At 34.4% G+C, this 21,523-nt stretch overlaps 1 protein-coding gene across 1 annotated transcript in view; it reads left to right on the top strand.

Annotated features, from left to right (window-relative positions):
- Positions 1–793: 793 nt before the first annotated feature.
- The window catches only part of KCND3 (potassium voltage-gated channel subfamily D member 3), a gene marked incomplete at both ends in the record, with an annotated part of 313,047 nt that continues 292,317 nt past the window's right edge, over positions 794–21,523 (top strand). The window contains one exon of the mRNA XM_083360647.1: positions 794–1,899. Coding sequence (XP_083216773.1) covers positions 794–1,899 — 1,106 coding nt within the window. The remainder of the gene's footprint in view (positions 1,900–21,523) is intronic.

Raw genomic sequence — 21,523 nt, forward strand, 5'->3', positions numbered from 1 at the left:
AATGGTTCTTCCACAAACATTGTGTAACTTAATATCAGTGGGGTTTTTTCAGTTAGGGCCCAGCATTTACTCTTGGAAAAAGTTATTGTAAGCTTTTTTATAAGGAAGCAAATTTAAATGAACATGTTGGTGCCACTTTAAATTGTGTTTAGTGAAGAATGATTTGCTATTCAAAAATTTTACTTATATTAATGACTTTATTATGCTGATTACCATTGTGTACTTTTAAACAATAATTCATTTGACTACCAAGGTTTAAATTTGAAAAGGGAAAGCAAGGAAAAACTACACGATCCAGCTACCTATTGTATTTCTTACAGTGTAAAACCCTCACTCCTTTTCTTTCTTTGTACTCCCTGTGTGTGGATGAGCATGAGCACATGAGACAAATTAATCCAAAGTCATGATTTTAGTATGTTTGATGCTTTTGTACTTTAGAGTTAAAGTATTTGACCAGAACACCAAGCTTCTGGCAGTTGATTTTCCTGAATCTTCATTTAGATTCCAGGAGTTCTTTTGAAGATGTTGTTAAGAAGTCCTGTGGTGCATTTGTTATCATTAAAACATTGTCTCTTGTATTTCAAAGACTCTGTGAAGCACTATTGCATTCTTACCTCCCACACCTTCACCATGACTAAGTGTTGCTAGAGAGAATTACTTAACCATTACACAGATGGCAAAAAAATGGTACTTATCTTACACTGTCTTTTTAATTGTATTTTTAGATGGATTTGAACTGAAGCCAAGGACTTTTTGAAGAACTTCTTTCCTCCATCCTGAGACCAGATTCATCATGGCAGCAGGTGTAGCAGCATGGCTTCCTTTTGCAAGGGCAGCTGCCATAGGTTGGATGCCAGTGGCCAACTGTCCCATGCCACTAGCCCCATCAGAAAAAAATAAGCGCCAAGATGAGCTAATCATTCTCAATGTGAGTGGCCGGCGTTTCCAGACATGGAGGACTACATTGGAAAGATACCCTGATACACTACTGGGCAGCACAGAAAAAGAGTTCTTCTTTAATGAAGACACCAAGGAATACTTTTTTGACCGGGATCCTGATGTCTTTAGGTGTATCTTAAACTTTTATAGAACTGGCAAACTACATTACCCAAGGTATGAGTGTATCTCAGCTTACGATGAGGAGCTTGCTTTTTATGGGATCCTGCCTGATATCATCGGGGACTGCTGTTATGAAGAGTACAAGGACAGAAAGCGGGAAAATGCTGAGCGATTGATGGATGATGCGGATTCAGAGAATAAACAAGACTCTATGCCAGCCCTGAGCTTCCGGCAGACCATGTGGCGAGCCTTTGAGAACCCTCATACTAGCACCTTAGCCTTAGTCTTTTACTATGTCACTGGCTTCTTTATTGCTGTTTCTGTGATCACCAATGTGGTGGAGACCGTACCATGTGGCTCAATGCCTGGCAACAAAGAACAGCCATGTGGGGATAGATATGAAATGGCTTTTTTCTGTTTGGACACAGCTTGTGTAATGATTTTTACAGTCGAGTACTTGATGCGACTCTTTGCAGCTCCCAGTCGGTACCGGTTCATCAGGAGTGTGATGAGTATCATTGATGTGGTGGCCATCATGCCCTACTACATAGGTTTGGTGATGACTGGCAATGAGGATGTCAGTGGAGCTTTTGTGACTCTGAGGGTTTTCAGAGTATTCAGGATTTTCAAGTTCTCCCGTCATTCCCAAGGCTTACGAATCTTGGGGTACACACTGAAGAGCTGTGCGTCTGAGCTTGGTTTTCTTCTCTTTTCACTCACGATGGCAATTATTATCTTTGCTACTGTGATGTTTTATGCAGAAAAAGGATCTTCTGCCAGCAAGTTCACTAGCATTCCAGCATCATTTTGGTATACTATTGTCACCATGACAACTCTTGGGTAAGTACTATATTTTTCTTTGTTGAACAAAGAAAAAGGGTACTGATTGGTAGAGTTTCAGAATTTTCTGTGGTAGCTGATCTTTTCTACTCCTCCCAGATCATAGATCAAAAATATTTTTTCTTTTGATTGTTATACATGTACATCAGTTACAACAAATCACCAATTCATATTTGTAGTTAGAAAAGGACATAGTTATAGCATGATAGGATAGGCCAAAATGTTTTGGAAAATCAGTTGTTACTTAATTAATTGGGAATCTTTGGAGTTTCTTCCTGTTCTCATTTTGAATATGAGTGGCCTATAAAGTTTCTTTTGGTTTAAATAATACTTTTCTAGTATGGGATTATTGAAATCCTTTTTACATTGCTTCTGACAAAAAGTGAAATGTTGATTAATTAAAACTAGAATCAAAAGAATATGGTCTAATTCAACTGGAAAAGAGAGAATGTACAAACCAAATGTTTAGAAAGAAAATAAAAATATATATTTGCATTCTTTGAAATCAAATATTTCATTTTAAACATCTTGAACCGCTCTCAGAAATGTCAGCTTCAGAGAGTGCTGACACTATTTACCCTTGTATTGTTAATAGTAACAATATATTTTCTGATTCTTCCATATTCCACACAAGTGGCATTCTCACGCTTCTAGAATTTCTTCACTCAATTTGTTTTCTGCTCAGCACAGAAATACAAAAACTCGAATAGGCAGGAATATTAAAAGACAAATAGTAAACCATTAATTACCCTACCCTAAACTGTTAGTGGTGTCATGGATATTTATTTCAATATTATTGTTGCTAGCAATTCATGGTTAGCATTTTTCACATTTTAACAATATCTTGGAAGAAGAACAGGATAGATAATATTTATAAACTGAATTTATTTAGATTTAGATTTTAGATTTTATTAGATTTATATACCGCCCTTTCCTGAAGGACTCAGGGCGGTTTACAGGCATTTTAAAATCACATCAATATAAAATAACACCTCACCCCCCATCATTAAAGGTGGAATAGTTTGGTTAGCCCAAGATGCCGGTACACAAAGCCATATAAGAAAGTTTAACACATTTGGTTCTTTCTACCTTAATTGTTCCCTGGCTTCTGATTAAATCCAAACAGATACCACAAATTAAGAATTCCGAAAGTTGACCAGGCTGAACTGAAAATCAATTTGTATGGATAAATGAGTCTGTACCAAGAAAAAAGACTTAGGGTAATGCCAGTATGATATCCATAGTACAGGAATTACAAAATGTTAAATTCACCAATATTGATGGTGGAATCACATCCCCATATACCCAAATGTTTTAGAGTGGTGTAAATATTTGCAATCTGTATTACAAAGGAGGGGCATGTAACCCATGGGATATTTCCACTATCTTTCTACATCATAGGGATCAGTTGCATTTTCAGCTTTGATAACTTTAACTTTAAGAAGGATGTTGATACTAGTTATAAACTATTTTAAGTGGAAAAAATATTTCATATAGGATAATTAATCAACTTTAGCTTCTTTCCCCCACTTATTTAAAGAAATTCACTGTTCTGTAACCTCTGCATACAATATCAGGCAAAAAATATACAAAAAAATGATCAATTTTCCCTCTATTTGTAAGATTGTATGGCTTCTGATTTTTAAGCATACTTCAAAATTGCTTTTCCAATGTTTGATCATCAAACACTGCATATCATTCTTCTTGTATTAAAGGTATTTGCAAAGAGACTTGAACTTTATAAGCTGAAACGATTAAATATAATTTATCTCCTAAAAGGGAAACCAATTATGATTTAGTGGAATGAAAATATTTGGAAAATACAGAAATGTAAAAACTTAACATGTGGAACTTCACTCAAATAAATGGCCATCTTATTTAGTTTTGTTTAAAAAATGAATTTCAAAAGCTTGCTATACAAAAATAAATACTTTGGGCACCTTGAAATTAAAATATAACCTAGAATTTATTTTCATTGCATTTTGGCTTCTTTTGTAAGAATATGTTAAAAATTATTAGTTTCAATTAATTGCAAGAGGGCAACAAAAACAGATGTAAAACTCAAAATTGCACATAATTTCAAATATTACTTTCAATAAAAAGACAAATGGTATTTGAAAGGATGATGTAAAATGATTGTAAATGTTAATAATATGATACAAATATATACATTTTACACATGGCAATTGAAAATTCTTACAAATTCAAAGATAAGGAAAGCATGTGGGGCACCTGTGATAAACATTATATAGCACCATATGTTTTATATGAAACTATACATTTTAAAACTCTGTATATCTCATTTAAGCTTCATACAATGTAAAAATGAATCTGAAAATGATGCCAGACTACATAGCCCCTATGCATATTACTTAAAATAAGATTTAAGGTTGCTGACAAATATGTTTGGAAAGAAAAATATTTCTATTATTGGAGACCTTAGTGCTCTCTGAGCTTGTTTGTTTTAAGACCTTTCTTTACCTAACTAAGTAACTTCATTAGGGCTAGTGAGTGCCTGATTCACTCCCTGATTGTGTAGAGTAGCTTGCCCTGTCACTGTTGATGAGGTATCATTTTCTCCTTAGTTACACCATTGTTTTCTGCTTGCTTGTCTGATATTAATCCTTGTTTATCTGGGTATTGACTGCTATAAAGGATGTGTTCTGCTCTTTTTGTTTTCTTCTTAGATTTTTTAAATAAAATTTGCTTGCAGATGTTTTTAATGAAACAACAACCAAGCTCAAAGAACACCAAGGACTCCACAGTTCAGTCCTGAGCTACATACATTATCTTCTACTGAGATTTCTATTGTTTCCCTTTTTGCAAAGGGAAGCAGGACAAGAAATGAAATATTTCTAACCTGTCCAAATATACCGGGAATGATTCCATGGTACCATTAATTCTGTGTTTAGCTAACTGAAATACTCCCAGACATAAAGCACCTTTCCTTTTTGCACATAATGATAGTCCAGAGTGAGTCTTCTTGAGCACTCTAAAGTGTTCCTTGACAAGGTTAATCATATAAATTATAGCAGTAGTGCTAAGCTCACTAGGCAGGCTAAAAAATGGCAGATACTAAAATAGGATATTTAACATTTAAGGCTGATCATTTTAAGCTTTTTTGCAAACTACTGTCTTCCAACAAAGATTAATGCATGTACCTACTTGTATTATTTGTCTGGAATTATTTTTAAATGGAAGAATTTGCTGAAGCATCAGCTGTACAGTCTGCATTTCTTACATTTCTTAAAGACCTTTTTGTACCATAAAGGTCTTTTTTTATGATAAGATCTGACAGCCGCGGATAGGAAAGTATTACAGAGGGTAGTGAGCACAGCACAAGACATTGTGGGCTGTTCCCTGACACCACTGGATGACATCGCCAGGGCTCGTTGCCTTGGAAGAGTGAGGAAGATTCTCAGGGATGACTCACACCCTGGACGGTATCTCTTTACTCTCCTACCATCCGGTAGGAGATATAGGAATATAGCCAGCCGTACCAACAGGCTGAAAATAGCTTTTATCCGTGGGCTGTTAGGCTTTTAAATGGGACATAATCTTATGCAGAATTGACTTGGGAGGCCGGTGTGTGGTGTAGTTGGTTCACATAGTGTGGTGGGATGGAGGGTTTGTTTTCACTGTGTGTTGGGGGGAGAGAGCACGGGGGGAGGCTCAGCTAATCTCAATGTGCACATGTTGCACTTTGACAATAAAGGTTTATTTATTTATTTATTTAAGGTCAAAACACCAGATAATAATACATGGAGAGCAAACTTCTTTACTTTTTTCACTCTCCATTATACCTTTTCTGTTAATATGTCATTACTTGCCCTTTCCCCTAGAAGCTGTTAAAGCTATGTGTTCCTGTTGATTTTTGAGAAAGTACCATGTTGTCCTGTAAGATTTGTAAAGGGCAACTCTGTACCATGATGGTTGCTATGGCATTTCTGAACTTCAGAAGGAACTATATGGCATTATCTATTTTGGATTTCCTTCAAAGATAAAATGGAAACTTTTGTCTTTGCCTCTGAAGTAACATCAGTGCATCTGGACTTTCAGAGCTTAAAATCTATACCATTATCTTCAAAAATTGAAATCACTTTGTTGAAATCCATGTAATAATCCTCTCCTTTAGTTAGAATTGGACTTTGATTCATAATTTTCATCACCTTTCAGGTTTGGGATATTTGAATCTCACTAGTATCTGAATGGAGCATTTTCATAAACCAGCTACAACTAACAGTAGGATAATTACAGTCCAAAGTTTATTTCAAATTGTGTACACTCAGGCTTTTACTTCACCAGTAAAACAAAACAAAGAAGCAAACAAAAATATCTCCAACCTACAACTATTGGAACGTCTGAATAAAAGAGTATTGTAAATTAAATAGCAGGCTAAGATCACACATAATGTAACAAAGGTATTAAGACATGGAGGCTTTTTTTTTAAAGAACTAGATTTCTCAGAAAATGTCTCTGCCTCCTCTTTTGTTCCTAATTAATTCATGGAATTAGAGTTGGGGAAAGAATCATGACTTTATTCCCATTTCATTCTCTAGATCCTGTTTGCCACAGTAAATGCTGAATATGAATGTGTACTGTAGTTCTTAAAAACTGGACAATAGGACACATTTCTACACATTCCTTGTGTGGAAAAAATTGAAAACATGTGTGTTAAACAACTTCAATTCTAAACTATGATTCAGCTTGCAGTAAAGTTTCATGTATAAATGTATTCATAAAACCTGCTACAAATTGATCCTAGTTAGCATTATATTGCATGCATAAAATCATATATTATTTGCACAGTATATCTTTATGATCTCCCATGATGTCTACCTACTGATGCAAGTTGCCAGGGTTGGTGTGGTCCAGATTCCTTTGATCAAACAGTGTTACCTACTAGGACTTGGAAGTGCACTTTATGTCATGGTGTCTGTAATGAGTTTCCCCATGAGACCTGGGTGACTTACACCATGATGATATTCCAGAAGGCTTTAAACCTCCTAAGTCGTGGGCTATGGCAGCTGGAGCCACTTACAGGATGTCCTTGGTTTCCCCCCCCCCCATTTTCTAGCCTTATTGTTGTTGCATATTATTTTGTTCTTATTTATTTATTTTTTTATTCTGATCACTGAATTGTGAGCAACCTAGACTCATTCTGGAGTTGGATGATGTTAAATAAGATAAAATAAAAATATTTTTAAAGTAAAGACCGTATCAATGGACCATTTCATTTTAAAGATCTATCTTCATTTCGTAGGACCATGATGTTTTTCAAAACTTTTAAGCTGAGTAATTCTTATTTCTTTTAAATTATTCTGATTGATTGATCAATCAATCTATTTATTATTTTATACCACTCATTTCACTATTCAAAGTGACTCTGGGTGACTATCTAACACTTCAATTTCTATTTGAAAATATTTTATATACAAGAACTCACTCATTCTAAATGTAGATAAATCACAGGAACTTTCAAGTGATAACTTTGTGTTGCAATTACTTTTCTTTGTAATTTTTGTAGTTAGTTGCTCTGAAGCTTCTTCAGTTTGCCTCTAGGATGAGAAAGAGAAGAAAAACCTATTTCCTCTTGTCATAATTTGGGGGCCATAGTGACTCAAGTGAAATATACCACAGAATAGTACCTTAAATCCAGAAAGACAAGAGGAGACTTTCACTTACCATAGAGTAGAGACTAAAGCAGCCAAAAACCTGAGCAGTCCTTTCTATCCTGGGAGAAGATTAAGATCATAAATCTGTCAATCTCCATATTTAGCTGGGGAATATATCTTGTATTTATTTTCAAAATGAGTTTTGCATTTTGTGTTTGTATTTTTTCTTCTTCTGCTTCTTAGTCCAACCCTAACTAATTTTTGGGAATCATGGTTGCTGTTAAGTTGCTGTTAAGTTATTATGAAAAGGTGATTGATCTCCATCCTCAGACCTCTGATCCCAAATTCAGGGTAGAATTTAAGTATTATAAACCTGTGCTGGAATGCCATCAAAAATATGAAAACAAACGAACAAGAGTTGTAGCCCAGAAGCTTGTTGCCTACTTTCCTGACAACCCTGGTTGATGACCACATTAATTTGTTGAAAGTTTAATTGAAATTTAATAAATAGCACCCTTCTCCTCTCACTCTTCTGCTACTGAATTTCCACAGTTCTGTCTTATGTCTAAATATATTACCCATGTAGTATGGCTATATTACTTTATCCTTCTCATCTGTTCCACAGCCTTCTCTATTGGTATTATTATGATGATTATTATCCTTGTTATTATGGATTATTCCTTTGTTGTTTTGAATGTACACTGAGATCTTATGCACTGGAGCTAAATTCCTTGTGTGTCCAATCACACTTCGCCAATAAAGTGTTCTGTTCTATTCTATTTCTAATCTTTCCTTCAGTATAAGCAGGGCTTTTTTTGTCATAGAATGCTCAGAACAGAGTTCCGGCACCTTTTTTGGATGGAACCTTGTAGGGTAGGCAAGGCAGGTTGTATGACATGTGTGAGTTCCGGCACCTTTTTCTTTTACAAAAAAGCACTGAGTATAAGATGTTATTTTATTTAAGTGAATAATTGCACATACAAGAAAAGAACACATTTTTCTAATTATTTAATTATTTATAATGGTTATAAACAAATTTATAAAATTACTGTAAACTTTGTAATGAGGTTTTTTCCTCCTACACAACTTCAAGCTTCACTGTTCCTAGAGAATTGTCTAAATGCTGCTTTCCAAGTTATTCGGCAGTCTCTTTCTGCCTAGGCAAACTTATACAATGAGCTTCTGATGCCATTTTGGCAGGAGTCTATTTGTAATTAGATTACATTTACAATTCTCTATCTGTGGTACATTGCCAAAACATCCAGCCCTATTCTCTAGTGAATTGCAAAATCGGTTTGTACCTTGCCCAGTTAGTGATATGGCACTTTGCATCTGAATAATTATTTGACTTTTATAAACAGTTCAAAATTATTGGCTCAGTTGCACTTTACTGCCCAATTAGCATTTTTGAAATGGTTTTGGACCAGCCAAAGTTATGTGTGCCTTAAAATACAAATAAGAGAGTGTTGGTTTATTTTATGCATCGGAGAATTCAATCTGAGTAATTGAATTGTTTCCCTTGTTCTTGTTAGTAAAGCAGATTGATTTATAAATAATTGGGAATATGTAGGTTAACTTTTCTTAAATTAAGTTCACTGAAACAGGAAAAAAGGTTTGCTAAAACATAAGCAAGCCAAAACAGTAATTGGATATTTGCACATGCTTTAATTCCTAACCCTTGACCTTTTTTTTTTCAAAACACAAATACTAAGAAATTTAGTTTGTTTGCTTACGGAAATTCTTTTAGGTTCTTCAACTAAAGGAAAAAATAATGTGGGTCAAGGTCCATGACTTGTGTTCAATACAATCATAAGCTTGTTTACTTGAAAATAAGTCTGACTTTAATGTCATCTACCACCAACTCAATAAGAATAAGAATGAAAAATGCTGATGACAATAGCATTTACCTTAATAACTGGAATAAAATCTTTGCTAACCTTTAAGAAGGTAGCAATAGAGGAGCAGATACAAAATGTTGATCTTGTGAAATGCTTTGAGGTTACAGTGAAGTTCATTGCCAAAAAATAAGAGAGAAAGGAATGATACTAAAGCAGCAGTATTTGTCTGCAAATCTGTCTTTAAAAAACAAAAGATAAAGCCACAATTGGTTTTGAACAGCAAATTTTCTTCTAAATGCATTATTAATGAATCCTAAATGTAACATTTTTTATTTATAAAGGGCTTGACATGCCATTGAAATGGACTGCTCTTACTTTCATTTGACAAATGAGAAAAAGAGCTGGCAATTAGTGATGTGATTTATCAAGTCTTACCAATTCCTGCCTGAGAAAGGATCTGGATATAGGTTAGACCAGTGTTTCTCACTCTTGGCAACTTTGAGATATGTGGTCTTCCAACTTCAGAATTCTTCAGCCAAGATTATCCATCTCAAAGTTGCCAGGTTTTGAGATATGTGGTCTTCCAATTGTTATGGTGGCTAAGGGTAATAAGACTTATATGACAGCTGCATCAGAAGAGCTTTCTGGAGACTAGGGAATATGGTAGTTTGGAAGTAAATGGTATATGAAGTTTCTTCTGACTCAGTTTCTAGTGATTCCGAAGAGTCATCTCTCTGTTTGGGCCTTAATTTCTTGATATGTATATATTTTGAATTATTAACCGTTATTTTTCAATACTAAATAACTTAACAAATTTTGAACAATCTATACTACACCAATATAAATCAAACATCCCAGATTTCATAATTTCCTATTTACAATATCACATACATTCACACTTTATATGTAGTATATTATTAGAGATATTTGAGAAACATTAACTTTATGTGTCTATAATCAGAGTGACAGTTAATGGATTTAAGGCAGATCACTCAAAGAAAAGAATCGAGCTACAGTCTGTAATAAAATGAATCCATCACCGGAACTCAGATCCAAGTCCATCAGTTCAGTGAAGCAAATAAGTCAACTCATAAGGCAATTCTACCTCTACTTTAAGAGTTCTAACATTAAAGCTTCTGAGAAATCCAAAACTCTGTCAAGGTCCTTCTCTTCTGACAAGTGGAATATAGACTTTTTTTTCTTCTATTATAATAAGGGAGACAGTCTTTATTACAAGGACTAAAAATAAATTCTTCATTTATTTTTTAGTCTAGGGTTGGACTAAAACCTTCCAAGAGATATCTCAGAGATAGAGTAAGAAACTGGAGAAGGTGGGATGCACTGCTTAGCACTTTAATGCTTTTTGCTGGCATCATGGCAGCGAATTAAAGTCCCTATAGTTTCCAAAATACTGAATGGCTCCAAATGGTTGTGGATTTCCAACACAGAGCACATTATACATATGTATATTGTATATATGGTTTGCGAGTCCAAGGAAGGGCAGCAGCCCTGGAATCAATCACTTCATACAAAACTGAGGCATGAATAGGAATAGAATAGGGGGGGAAGCAAATAAAATTATACTGTTCCTACATCTTTCTTAGTTCTGTTGTGTTCGTAAGGTTCTGATTTAACAAAGGCTGTTTTTAATTTAGCATCATTTAAATTTTACTCAGGAGGTTTTGTAATGAAAGTGTTATTCTTGGGTGCATCCTTAATCAATCTGAATTACTGAAACAGTTCTTCAGAATTAATTTCAAGTCAGCTGCCTGCTTATAGGAGAGACATTCTCTTCTGGAGGCTGGCAGCTTCCACCATCCTTCTGGGAAACATAATTAAATATTTTGTTTGTGAGTGTGTTTCCTCTGCCTAAAATTAGAGGATTTTAATATATGCTCAGTATATTTATAGAATTATTTTTTTTCAGAAGGATTTGCTCAAAATTATACAGGGAGTCCACAGTGGAATATGGGAATGAATTTTGGGTAAAGGATGATTTCTGAATGGTAACCAGTTTTAAAATGGGAATAGGGACAATGGAAACTTGTCATGTCCTGATGCAAAAAATTAGATTTGCTAAAATATTTTCTCCTATGTCATTTTTGATATCATAGGCATTTTTGGCTGTCTTATTTGCACAAAGCCCTTAGTTATTTATCTTTCTATAAATTATGTGCTTTACTATATTAAGCATTGGTTCCCTTTCTTCTAAATGTAAGAGGTGCTACTGGCTGTATCACTTATATAAAACAAATCTGAGGAATTTGTATTCTGCTTGCCAGGCAAAGTCAAACATATACATGTCACATTAAACCAAACTGTTATTACAAACATAATCAGTGGTGGCTTTGTAGCTTGTATGAACTCTAGTATGTCCTAGAAACCTTAGCAGAAGGCGCTACCTACAATTATCCAACTTAAAGAAAGAAGTATTACTACACTGCCATGATGCTTTCTGGTTTTTCTGAGTGTATCTATATTGAAGAATTAATATTTGGTTTTATTTGTATTTACAGGTAGAGAAAAGGTAGTAAAGATTTTTGTCTATTGGTAGCATAATGGAAATAATTTACCATTGCCTTTGTCTAGGATGTTATATAGCTTTTACCCTAGTATTTGGTGATAATCATCTAACCAAGCACTAACCAGTGCTTTTTTTCAAGGAGGTCAACCAAAGTCAGAGTCAGTTTGGTATAGTGATTAAGGCACCAAGTGTTGTGATTCAGGGTCAGCCTGTGGGTTCGGCAGTTGGGTCGGACGATTCAGAGGAGGAGGAGGGGGGTGTTGGAGAGCTTGCTGAGGGTGTTGGAGAGCTTGCTGATTAGAGCCCTCAGCCAGGCCCCTCCCACCTGGTTACGACGCAGACCCAGGAGTAAACAGAGGAAGGCAATGGGGCACCTTGGAAGGAGGCAGAGAGAAGCCACGCCCTGAACTGTTTAAAAGGGGAATGCGTGGGAGGGCTGGTTTGCTGAAGGCAACCATTTGAATAGCTCCTGTTTCATGGTTCGTGTCTTGTTTTTGCTCTGTTTGCTTTTGTGTCCATAAATTTGGCAGGCTTAGTTCCAGCCTCTTGCCTTCTTGTAAAGGGGTTGTCCCTGCCTTATCTGCAGGGCCGGTAGTAGGCTGGTACAGAACACCAAGCTAGAAACCAGAAGACCATGAATTTTAGAACTTCCTTATGAAGCTAGCTGGATTACGGCTTAGGCCAATCATTCTCTCTCAGTCCTAGGAAGAAGACAATGACAAGCCACTTCCAAAATCTTACCAAGAAAACTGCACTGACTGTGTAGGCAGATGCCAGGAGTCAATAATGACTTGAAGGCACCAGAAACAAAATAAAATAGTCAAACTCAAGTAGATGTAGCTTCCTGCTATGATCATTCCTATATCCCAGTGGTTCTCAACCTGTGGTCCACAGAACCCTGAAGGGGCCACAATGTCATCACAGGTGTTCCACAAAGGCTTGATGCAATCTAGTGCTTTAGAACTTGAGTTAAGTCTTGGTGGCCCATGGCCATGATCCATATTTAAAGAGGGTCCATGGTCAAGAAAAGGTTGAGAACTACTGCTTTACATCAGGTTCCTTTTTATATATATAAATAAGGGCACTAGCATTGGTATGAATTAACTTGCAAAGAAATTCTTTGTAATGAGTAGAGTGAGGTCTATATCTAAGCATATCTGTGTATCACTGCTAAAATTGTTTTATATATTTTCTTCCAAATTGATTATAAAAATTAGAAATGAGGTGATTCCATTCTGTTATATTATCCATGATATAATTTTTTAAAAAACAGAATTCAGATATCTTAGAAATTCACTGTTTACTTCTGCTGTGTTTAAACAAAGTTTTAATTAGCAAAAGATGTCATGTAGTAGTCTGTTAGGAAATATTTCTGTTTAGAATAAAAGTAAACATGAAGAACAGTATTTTCAGAATTTTGGTATAATAAAATTAGTGAAAGATGCTAAAATAAGATAATGTATCTAATATTACATAGTATACATTAGTTGCATAACAATAAATCAGGAAGTCATAGATGAATAGGCTATTATTAGTATTAGTGTAAAAACACATTTCCTCTTTTAAGAACAACAAAACAAAAAGGCATATTAACCTGAATTGTGAGTCTTATTCATGGTTCAGATTGGTTTTGCAGTATGTCCAGGTTAGCAAATTGACCTTATTACTGACTATAGTTTTTGACTTAAGAATATTTCTTTTCTTGAAAAGTTTCTCAAAACTGTTTGCTCTCAAAAGTAGAGTAAGAACTACTCTTAAGTGAGCCAAAAGGCAGGATTTCAGAATCATCTGCTAGTTTGAGATGCTGCAAGTTATTTTGTTTTATCTTTTATAGTAGTTGAGTGTTGTGAGATATGCAGTAGGGTTTAAAGATATGATGTTGAAAAATTGATTCAAAGTAGCATATTTTTCAGTGCAAAGTCAATAGAGCATACAGTCCATTAAGTACATATACATACCTTTACAGCACTTAAAATTCTCTGAGATATAATGCTTTTTAGTTGAACAGATTCAAATTTGATTCATCAAACATTGATTTTTCCAGTATTGAGAAAATAAATGAGATTTTGGTAATGTAAGTCTATATTTCATACTTCATATCCTACTTAATGATTATAGAAGAGTCCATATGCAGAGGCAGTGGCCACTGAATGTAAATTCTGGAAAGCAACAACAAGGGAACAGAATGGCTTCATGTTCTTTTCTTAGGAACATTTAAGATCTGATTAACTTGAATGGCATGACTAGTGGGAGAATAAATCATGGAAGAACTTTTTCCAGTGCAAGAACCATATCTGCAATCCAGACATCTTATCCAGAGAGTTATGGATGGTTTAAGGATGAAAATATAATTAATTACACTAAACAGTATATACTTGAAGCATACTTAGCATAATTATTTAATAGTCATATATTTTCTACTCCTGTTCTTTTAACAACCAGCACATGATGATTTTCTCTGAGACCTTGTGCCCATTCAAAGTTTATGATTTAAGGCACTAGGGCTTTAGATTTTATACAACTGAGCCACATCCCTGGTCAAATCAAAATATTTTTTTAAATATGCAAAAATCAGGAGGTAGAACTTCAAACATATTCCTGCTCAACCTTCAAATGTGTTACCTTTCCTTATAATTGCAAATTGAAATATGGTTTCTTTTCTTGCAATTGAAAAGGATAGAATTCTATTGTTCACATATGACATAGAAAACAATGGGAAGTACACAAATGTTGTTTTCTTCATTTAATGGTGTTTGTACAGGAGTCAATACAGTTGATTTCAACATTTGCTTTTCTTACTTAATATCAACAAAAGAAGGAAGAGAACAGAATACAGGTCTATTGTAGGCTATTGCTTTTCCTAATATCTTCTTTTAAAATGGGATATTTATCTATGCAATCTTATGTGCTATAACTCAAATAAGTGTATTTCAACTCCATCAGAAAGAAACCAAAAATGTCAATGTAACTTTCCTATTTTAACCTGGTTGATAGAAAGATAGATGAGATAGCATCACTTTTCCTACCCCAGCCCACTAGTTTAATATTTGCAACCCAAAAAACAGCCTGAATTTAATATAGTGAGCTCAATCCAAAAGTAATTGATGGCACAATAGAAAGAAACCATATCTTGAGCCAACATCTGTATAACTCTAATTGCCTGCCTTTAGAAAAAGGACACCATCTTTCCCAAAATAATACATTTATAGATATTAAAAGTGAAATGTGTTTCTATTGGGACCCATTTCTTGCTTAGTACAAATCATGCCCATACTGCACTGGAAATAAAGTTATCAGAATTCAGCCTTTCAAAATATATATTTTAAAGCTTATATGTGCTATGTTGAGGAGAGGAGACAGGGAGAAGAAGGGCAATGTCATTTTCTTCTATCTCAATTCTGTTTATACATAGGAAGATAATTAAATGCACTAGAGAATCTCTTCAGTTCAGCATCAATGGCTAGAGTAAAGTTTGTCCTGCATCTGAAGGAACAAATGTAGAGTTCTCACTCTATCTCCTCAAATGAATACATCAGAAATAGACAAAGAATAGTTGATTAATATATTTGGAAATCTGAAGCCATTCCAAGGATGTTTTTATTAAATAGAAACCATGGCAGGCATGACTCATCACAAAAGCCAACAGAAGCAAACTAAAGATGTTGCTTGCCACCATTTGTTGCCACCTCTTAAGATGCTGTCCACCATGTTCTTTTGCTTTCAACTTTTGTTTGGGCAGATTGAGGCACTCTCAAAATCAAACGAACCACTCAGTTGAAGCCACTCTTTTTTTTTTAAGCAAAATGTAGGCTCATTTTACAATGTAAAACTTTCTTATTTATTTTGTTAATGTTTTGCTCAATCTTAATATTTACTCAGAAATAAATAAATCTTACTCAGGTCTTACTGAGGACTATTTGGATGAATATGCACACCTTTGAGTTATTAATTTGCAGTAATTGGTGCTTAAATTTAGCATTTGATTGGTTTTTTGCATATGGATATATGTTAGTTTTGTTTAGTTGTTAAGCTATTTGTGGGTTTTTTTAAGTTTTTTTTCTTTATTTTGTTTTGTTTCTTTTATAGGAGTTTTGATCCCATCCTTTTCCTTCCTTTGTTAGTTTAGTATTTTCTATCTTTCACCATATAATATGATTGTATCTTGTAAGTTATATAGTGATACGGTGTAATTAATTTATAATACCACATTCTAATTTCCGGTGTGTTCCAAAGTATCTTAACTGTAATATTTTAACGCTTAATTATTGTCAAAACTACTACTACTAATAAAAACAAGTAGCTAAGTAGAAGGAAGTGAGGAACATTTTATGCTGTAGGTTTGGAGAAGACTAAATTTTGAATTAATTGAATCAAACTTACAGTTATGAAGTGTTTATACATCTCACAAAGAGTTCTTAGATTACAAATGAGTAATCTGATGCTTAATTGAGGTTCTCAAACTGTGGATCATTTGGTGGGGAGGAGGTTTGTACTTTTAAAACTCCCTAGAGTCTGATCCTTGGTTGTTTATATTGCATATCCCAGTGAGCAGTTGCAATATTGCAAACCCCCATTATGTAACATGAAAATTTAGACATATATTCATGTAACCCTCAAGAAGAGGCTTCCACACAAATTCATTTATTGATTTAGATGATTGTCATATTACAACCATGCCCCCGGGCTAAGTATTAATGTGACTTATGGTCAAATGCTATGATATGAATCCCAGCAACTGATAGCTATCACTTTAGATATATATTAACACCATGCTAGAAAAGGCTTGTCCATCTCTTTTTCCAATAAAGGAGAATATTTGTAGCTCAGGGTTGAAATGGTACTCTCTGAAATTGGTTGTTTTTTGCGGACATTTCATTACACAAACTAGGTAAAATCATCAGTTGTCAATGATGTTACCTAGTTTGGGTAATGAAATGTCTGCAAGAAAACAACCAAACTCAGAGAGCACCAAAGACCCTTCATTTCTTTTCCCTGAGTGCTTTTATCTGTTTTGCTTCCTGCACAACTTAAAAAACATTGAAATTTTTTTTCAAACTTGGCAACTTTCAGATATGTAGATTTTAGCTCCCAGAATGTTGGCTGGGGAATTCTGGAAGTCAAAATCTACACATCTTAAAATTATCAAGTTTTAAAAACTTAGTGTTTAATTCTTCTAAAATGATGAATTTACTTTCAGGCAAGTTATTCAGGTTTGTAAAATGTTCCCTTGTACAGAAGGATTTCTAAAACTATACTGTTTCAGCATAGTGTTATTATAATTTTATGTTAGTAAACAAAAAACAAATTCACATCTAAAATAATAGAACAGTTTTTCTCAGTCCGGAAAAACCTTCCCAATTTCAAAATGTTAACAAGCAGCAGAAAATATAGATAGTGGATGTAAAATGACAGCAAATTTTGTCTAACAAAGAGCTTTTCCATTTAACTATCCCAACAATGAAAAAGGATATCCCGTTATAGAACATATCCTACCCAGAATACATAATTTATTTCATTAGACTGTTGATGTTTCTTCTCTTTTCAGCTTTACCTTTTCTTGCTTCTGAAAAATTATATAAATTATATTTTAAAAAATCTCCAAGAAATACCAGACTCCATAGAATTCATAACCATTAAGGTTCCAGCTGTACAGTACAAATATTTCTTAAAGTCAATTTAAATTTGAATTTACAATTAACAGAGTAGCTTGATGAAGCAAACCATCAATACATTGTTTACCCCCTTCTTTAAGGAAATCTTACAATTTGAGAAAGTAGAAGAATTAGAATAAAATATGATGTAATAAATCTACAGTGATATTCATAGAGCTTCTCCTCTCATCATCAAAACGAATGTACAAAACCCTTGAGCTAAGAAATTAATATCATTATAAATGCTATAAATCAAAAATTTGGCAGAGGTGAATTGATAGTTATTAGCATGATATTCATCAAAAAGATATTTTATAACTATAAACATTCATTAAGGATTAGTCGTTGGATAATCTATTTGGCAGAGATTAAAGACAGGAGGATAGTTTCCAGAATGGTTCCTTGTTATTTTGCTTTAGCACTAGCCCAGAACTCATTTGCTTACCAAGAGATTTTGAAAAGGGTTACAGTTCCACCATTGTTTACCAAATACAAATGACAATGACTGGATCTACACAATATGATAAGGAAAACACATATGATCATATTACAGCTTGACATTATATATGAACTATGTCTATCTTAAGAACACACACAGAGTTTTGTGAAAGAGGATAGGTAAATAGATAGGCAGGCAGGCAGACAGGACTGTTACTGTCCCCTTTTTGAGAAAAGAGTTGGTAAGCAAATGAGGGCTTTTTTCTTTTTCTTTTTCTACAAGTTTTATTGATTTTCTAATATTACATTCACATATTGGTTTGGAAGCATCACTGCTTCAGACAGGGAGGCAGTGCAGAGAGTGGTGAGGATGGCCGAAAAGATCATTGGTAGTTCCCTCCCTCCCCTCCAGGACATAGCACAGAAGCATTATTTGAACAGGGTCTGTAAGATTATCTGGGACACTACTCGTCCTCTTCACAACCTGTTTTCCTTGTTACCTTCTGGGAGGAGGCCTCGTGGTATCCATAGCAGAACATCCAAATTCAACCATAGTTTCATTCCATACAGCATTAACCTTGTGAACTCTCAGGCTTCCTCCTTCCGTTATATATTCAAGTTGGACAGTATTTAATATTTTATTGTTGTGTATATGTAGTGGTGTGGGTCTATACATATGTTGTATGTAGTATTTTTTAGGTGTGTGTCATGTAGGTGTCTCATTTTGAGAGCGGGCAACTAAATTTCATTTTTGATGTGCACCATTGTGCCCACAGTAAAAAAATGACAATAAAGATTATCTTATCTTACCTTATCTTATATTTGAAAAGCAACGTGGTTGCTGAGTAGTAGTAATTCAATTACATACAGATATCATTAGTACAAATTTCAGATTGCTACCATAAACATTTCCTCTATTTTTCCCTTCATATATATTGTCTATTTGTAAATTTAAAGACAAGTTTTATCCTATCGATCACATAGAAAATAACTTGCTTACATATAGCCATAGTTTTTAGTTTACACATATTCTAGTTGTTTTAACATACAATAATTTAGACAATCAATGACCTAATAGATTTTTCAGTTTTAATTTCCACGAACATTTAGATTTAATGTTTGAAATTTATCATTCCCAAGATTTTTAATATACTCCCAATTCCTCTATCACCATTCCTCACAAAATCTAATATTCAAAATACATCCTGTCTACTTAACTTCTCACCCTCTAGGTCAACAAATAAGGATACAATATGATATCCTTCCTTTTTGCTAGTTATCAGTTTTTTTAAGTAGTAATCAAAATTTCTTTTTATTTCAGTATTTAATACTTCCTCTCTCTTTTTCTTTGTATCTGCTATCTCTTGCTTAAACTAATATTTTTTGTTTTTAACATTCCATACAGACCTACTTATTACTTTCAACAATACGTTTTAGCTTATCTACATTATTCACCTTTACATGACCTTTATACACAAATCAATATTCAAATTAGCTATTAGTATTTATACTGCTAAATTTTAATGACCAATTTTTTTTCTTTATCTCAGTTCATAACAATGTCTTCTGTTCAACATGCATATCTTATCTATTTAAGTACATTCTGTTTTAGATTTCAATAAGATGGTCAAAACTCCATTCTTCTTGAGTCTTATTCTGGCTTTTTTCCTTTGCCAAATCATCTTCCATGTCCTTGTTTTTGGGTCATTGAACCAATCTCCTTGTAATATCATGTATATTAATTGTTATTGGCAAAACCATCTGGTCACCATTTTTTGAGAGGACTTGTAGATCTAGTGGGTCGTCTCTTTATTCTTCCATAACAATGTGGTTGTTCTGAATTGTTTACCCTCTCATCCAACTGTTCTTTTTCTAGATCCTCTAGTTCCTTCTAAGTTGTATAAGAAACCTTTTCCTTTTTCCAAGTTGTCGATGCCTTTTCTGGATTTTCAAATGTCAATATTTGTTGAATAGTAGATTCTTCTGTCATAGTATTTGAATGTTTCATTTTTTTCTATTGTATTTTGCATAGATAGTTCTTTAGTTGTGGTCAAAGTTTGGGCTTTCATATCTGGGCTGTCTTCTTGTTCCTTCCCATAGTTTCTTAGTATTTCATTGGTTGTGGTAAGAATTTGAATTAGTGTTTTCAACATAGAGAGAATTTGTTGATCTTCATCCATAAGGAAATTCCTGGTCTCCTTCCATATTGGTATTTTAGACCAAAGGCTTTACACTTAGAAAATCCAAAATCCAAAAACTTTTTTTGTCTAGGTAGGGGACAAAGAGCCTTTCACAGCTGTTATTTCAAAATTCTCAAGGTTATGTATCTTCTCTGGGCAGTCAGCCAGGCCCCTTTTAAAGTTTCCCTTTGAGTCCCAAAGTTATTTTAATCTTTTCAGTTTTTCTTTTTTATCTAAGAAAAAACCCAGATTTCCAACAGAAGTAGATAATGAAAAAATAAAACATAAAAAATCTTTCAGTCCACATGCTTTGAGAACTAAAATTCCAATTGGGATTCAGTTACTTTTTCAATGTTTAAAATGCCTCTGGGTATTTAGTTGCCACTCTTTCTGGAGGTCAACTCCAGGGGGTAGAATGCTTAGCAGCTTAAGGAGGTACAGAAAATAATTAGGGTGTAAAAGAGGTAAATCTCACCCAGTCTCTTCTGTGCTGCTTTAAGAATTGTCTGGTGGAAAATGTGACTTCAGCTGTTCACAGGCTAGGGACGAGCCATAATGGCCGGTCCTTTTTTCCAATGATTTGGAGGGATCACCAGGTCTAACGGAAGAGTTGAGGCTCTCCCATGATCCAGCAAGTTCCCCTCCTTGCTGGTCGCCTCTTTGGGGCAATTTTCAGCCCTTTCCAGGCCCCCCCTAGCAATGCAAACCTGGACAGGGGAGAGAGAGAGAGAGCACATCTCCCAGCCGTCCATAGAGGCTGTATGACAAACCGGAAGTCTAATGAGGGCTTTTTTCTATACTACTATCAACTAATCATTATTTCAAGGACAATTGTAGCAGGTATTTGTGCATGAACCACCCATGTTCCACCTCAACAAGGCACCTCAGTCAGCACTGAGGTAGCAAAGTGCCTCAATGGGAAATATCCATAAACCGCATTATTGGGTAAAGCAATGTGACTTTTCCAGCTTGACACAGAAAATCAAAGTGTCATTTCATTTGTAGCTTCACTCTAAAGGGGTATTTTGGTTTAAGCCTTGATGAATAAATATGCTTTTTATTTTAAAAATTATATCCTAAATATTGGGGATTTAAAATTTCAATAGGGGTTTTTGATTTAAGGCTTGATGAATCAATATGCTTTTTTATTTTAAAAATTATATCACAAATATTGGAGATTTAAAATTTCACAAGATGGCAATCTGTTCATGTAATAATATTTAAGGCTCTTTGTATTTCAAGAATATTTCCTATGTTGAGAGCAGGGTTAGAATGCAGTATTGCAGGCTGACTCTACTCACTGTCAGCAGTTTGATACTGACTGGCTCAAGGTTGACTCAGCCTTCCATCTTTCCAAGATCAGTAAAATGAGGACCCA

Source organism: Vipera ursinii (assembly GCF_947247035.1).
Source record: "Vipera ursinii genome assembly, chromosome: 3".
NCBI classification, from domain to species: domain Eukaryota; kingdom Metazoa; phylum Chordata; class Lepidosauria; order Squamata; family Viperidae; genus Vipera; species Vipera ursinii.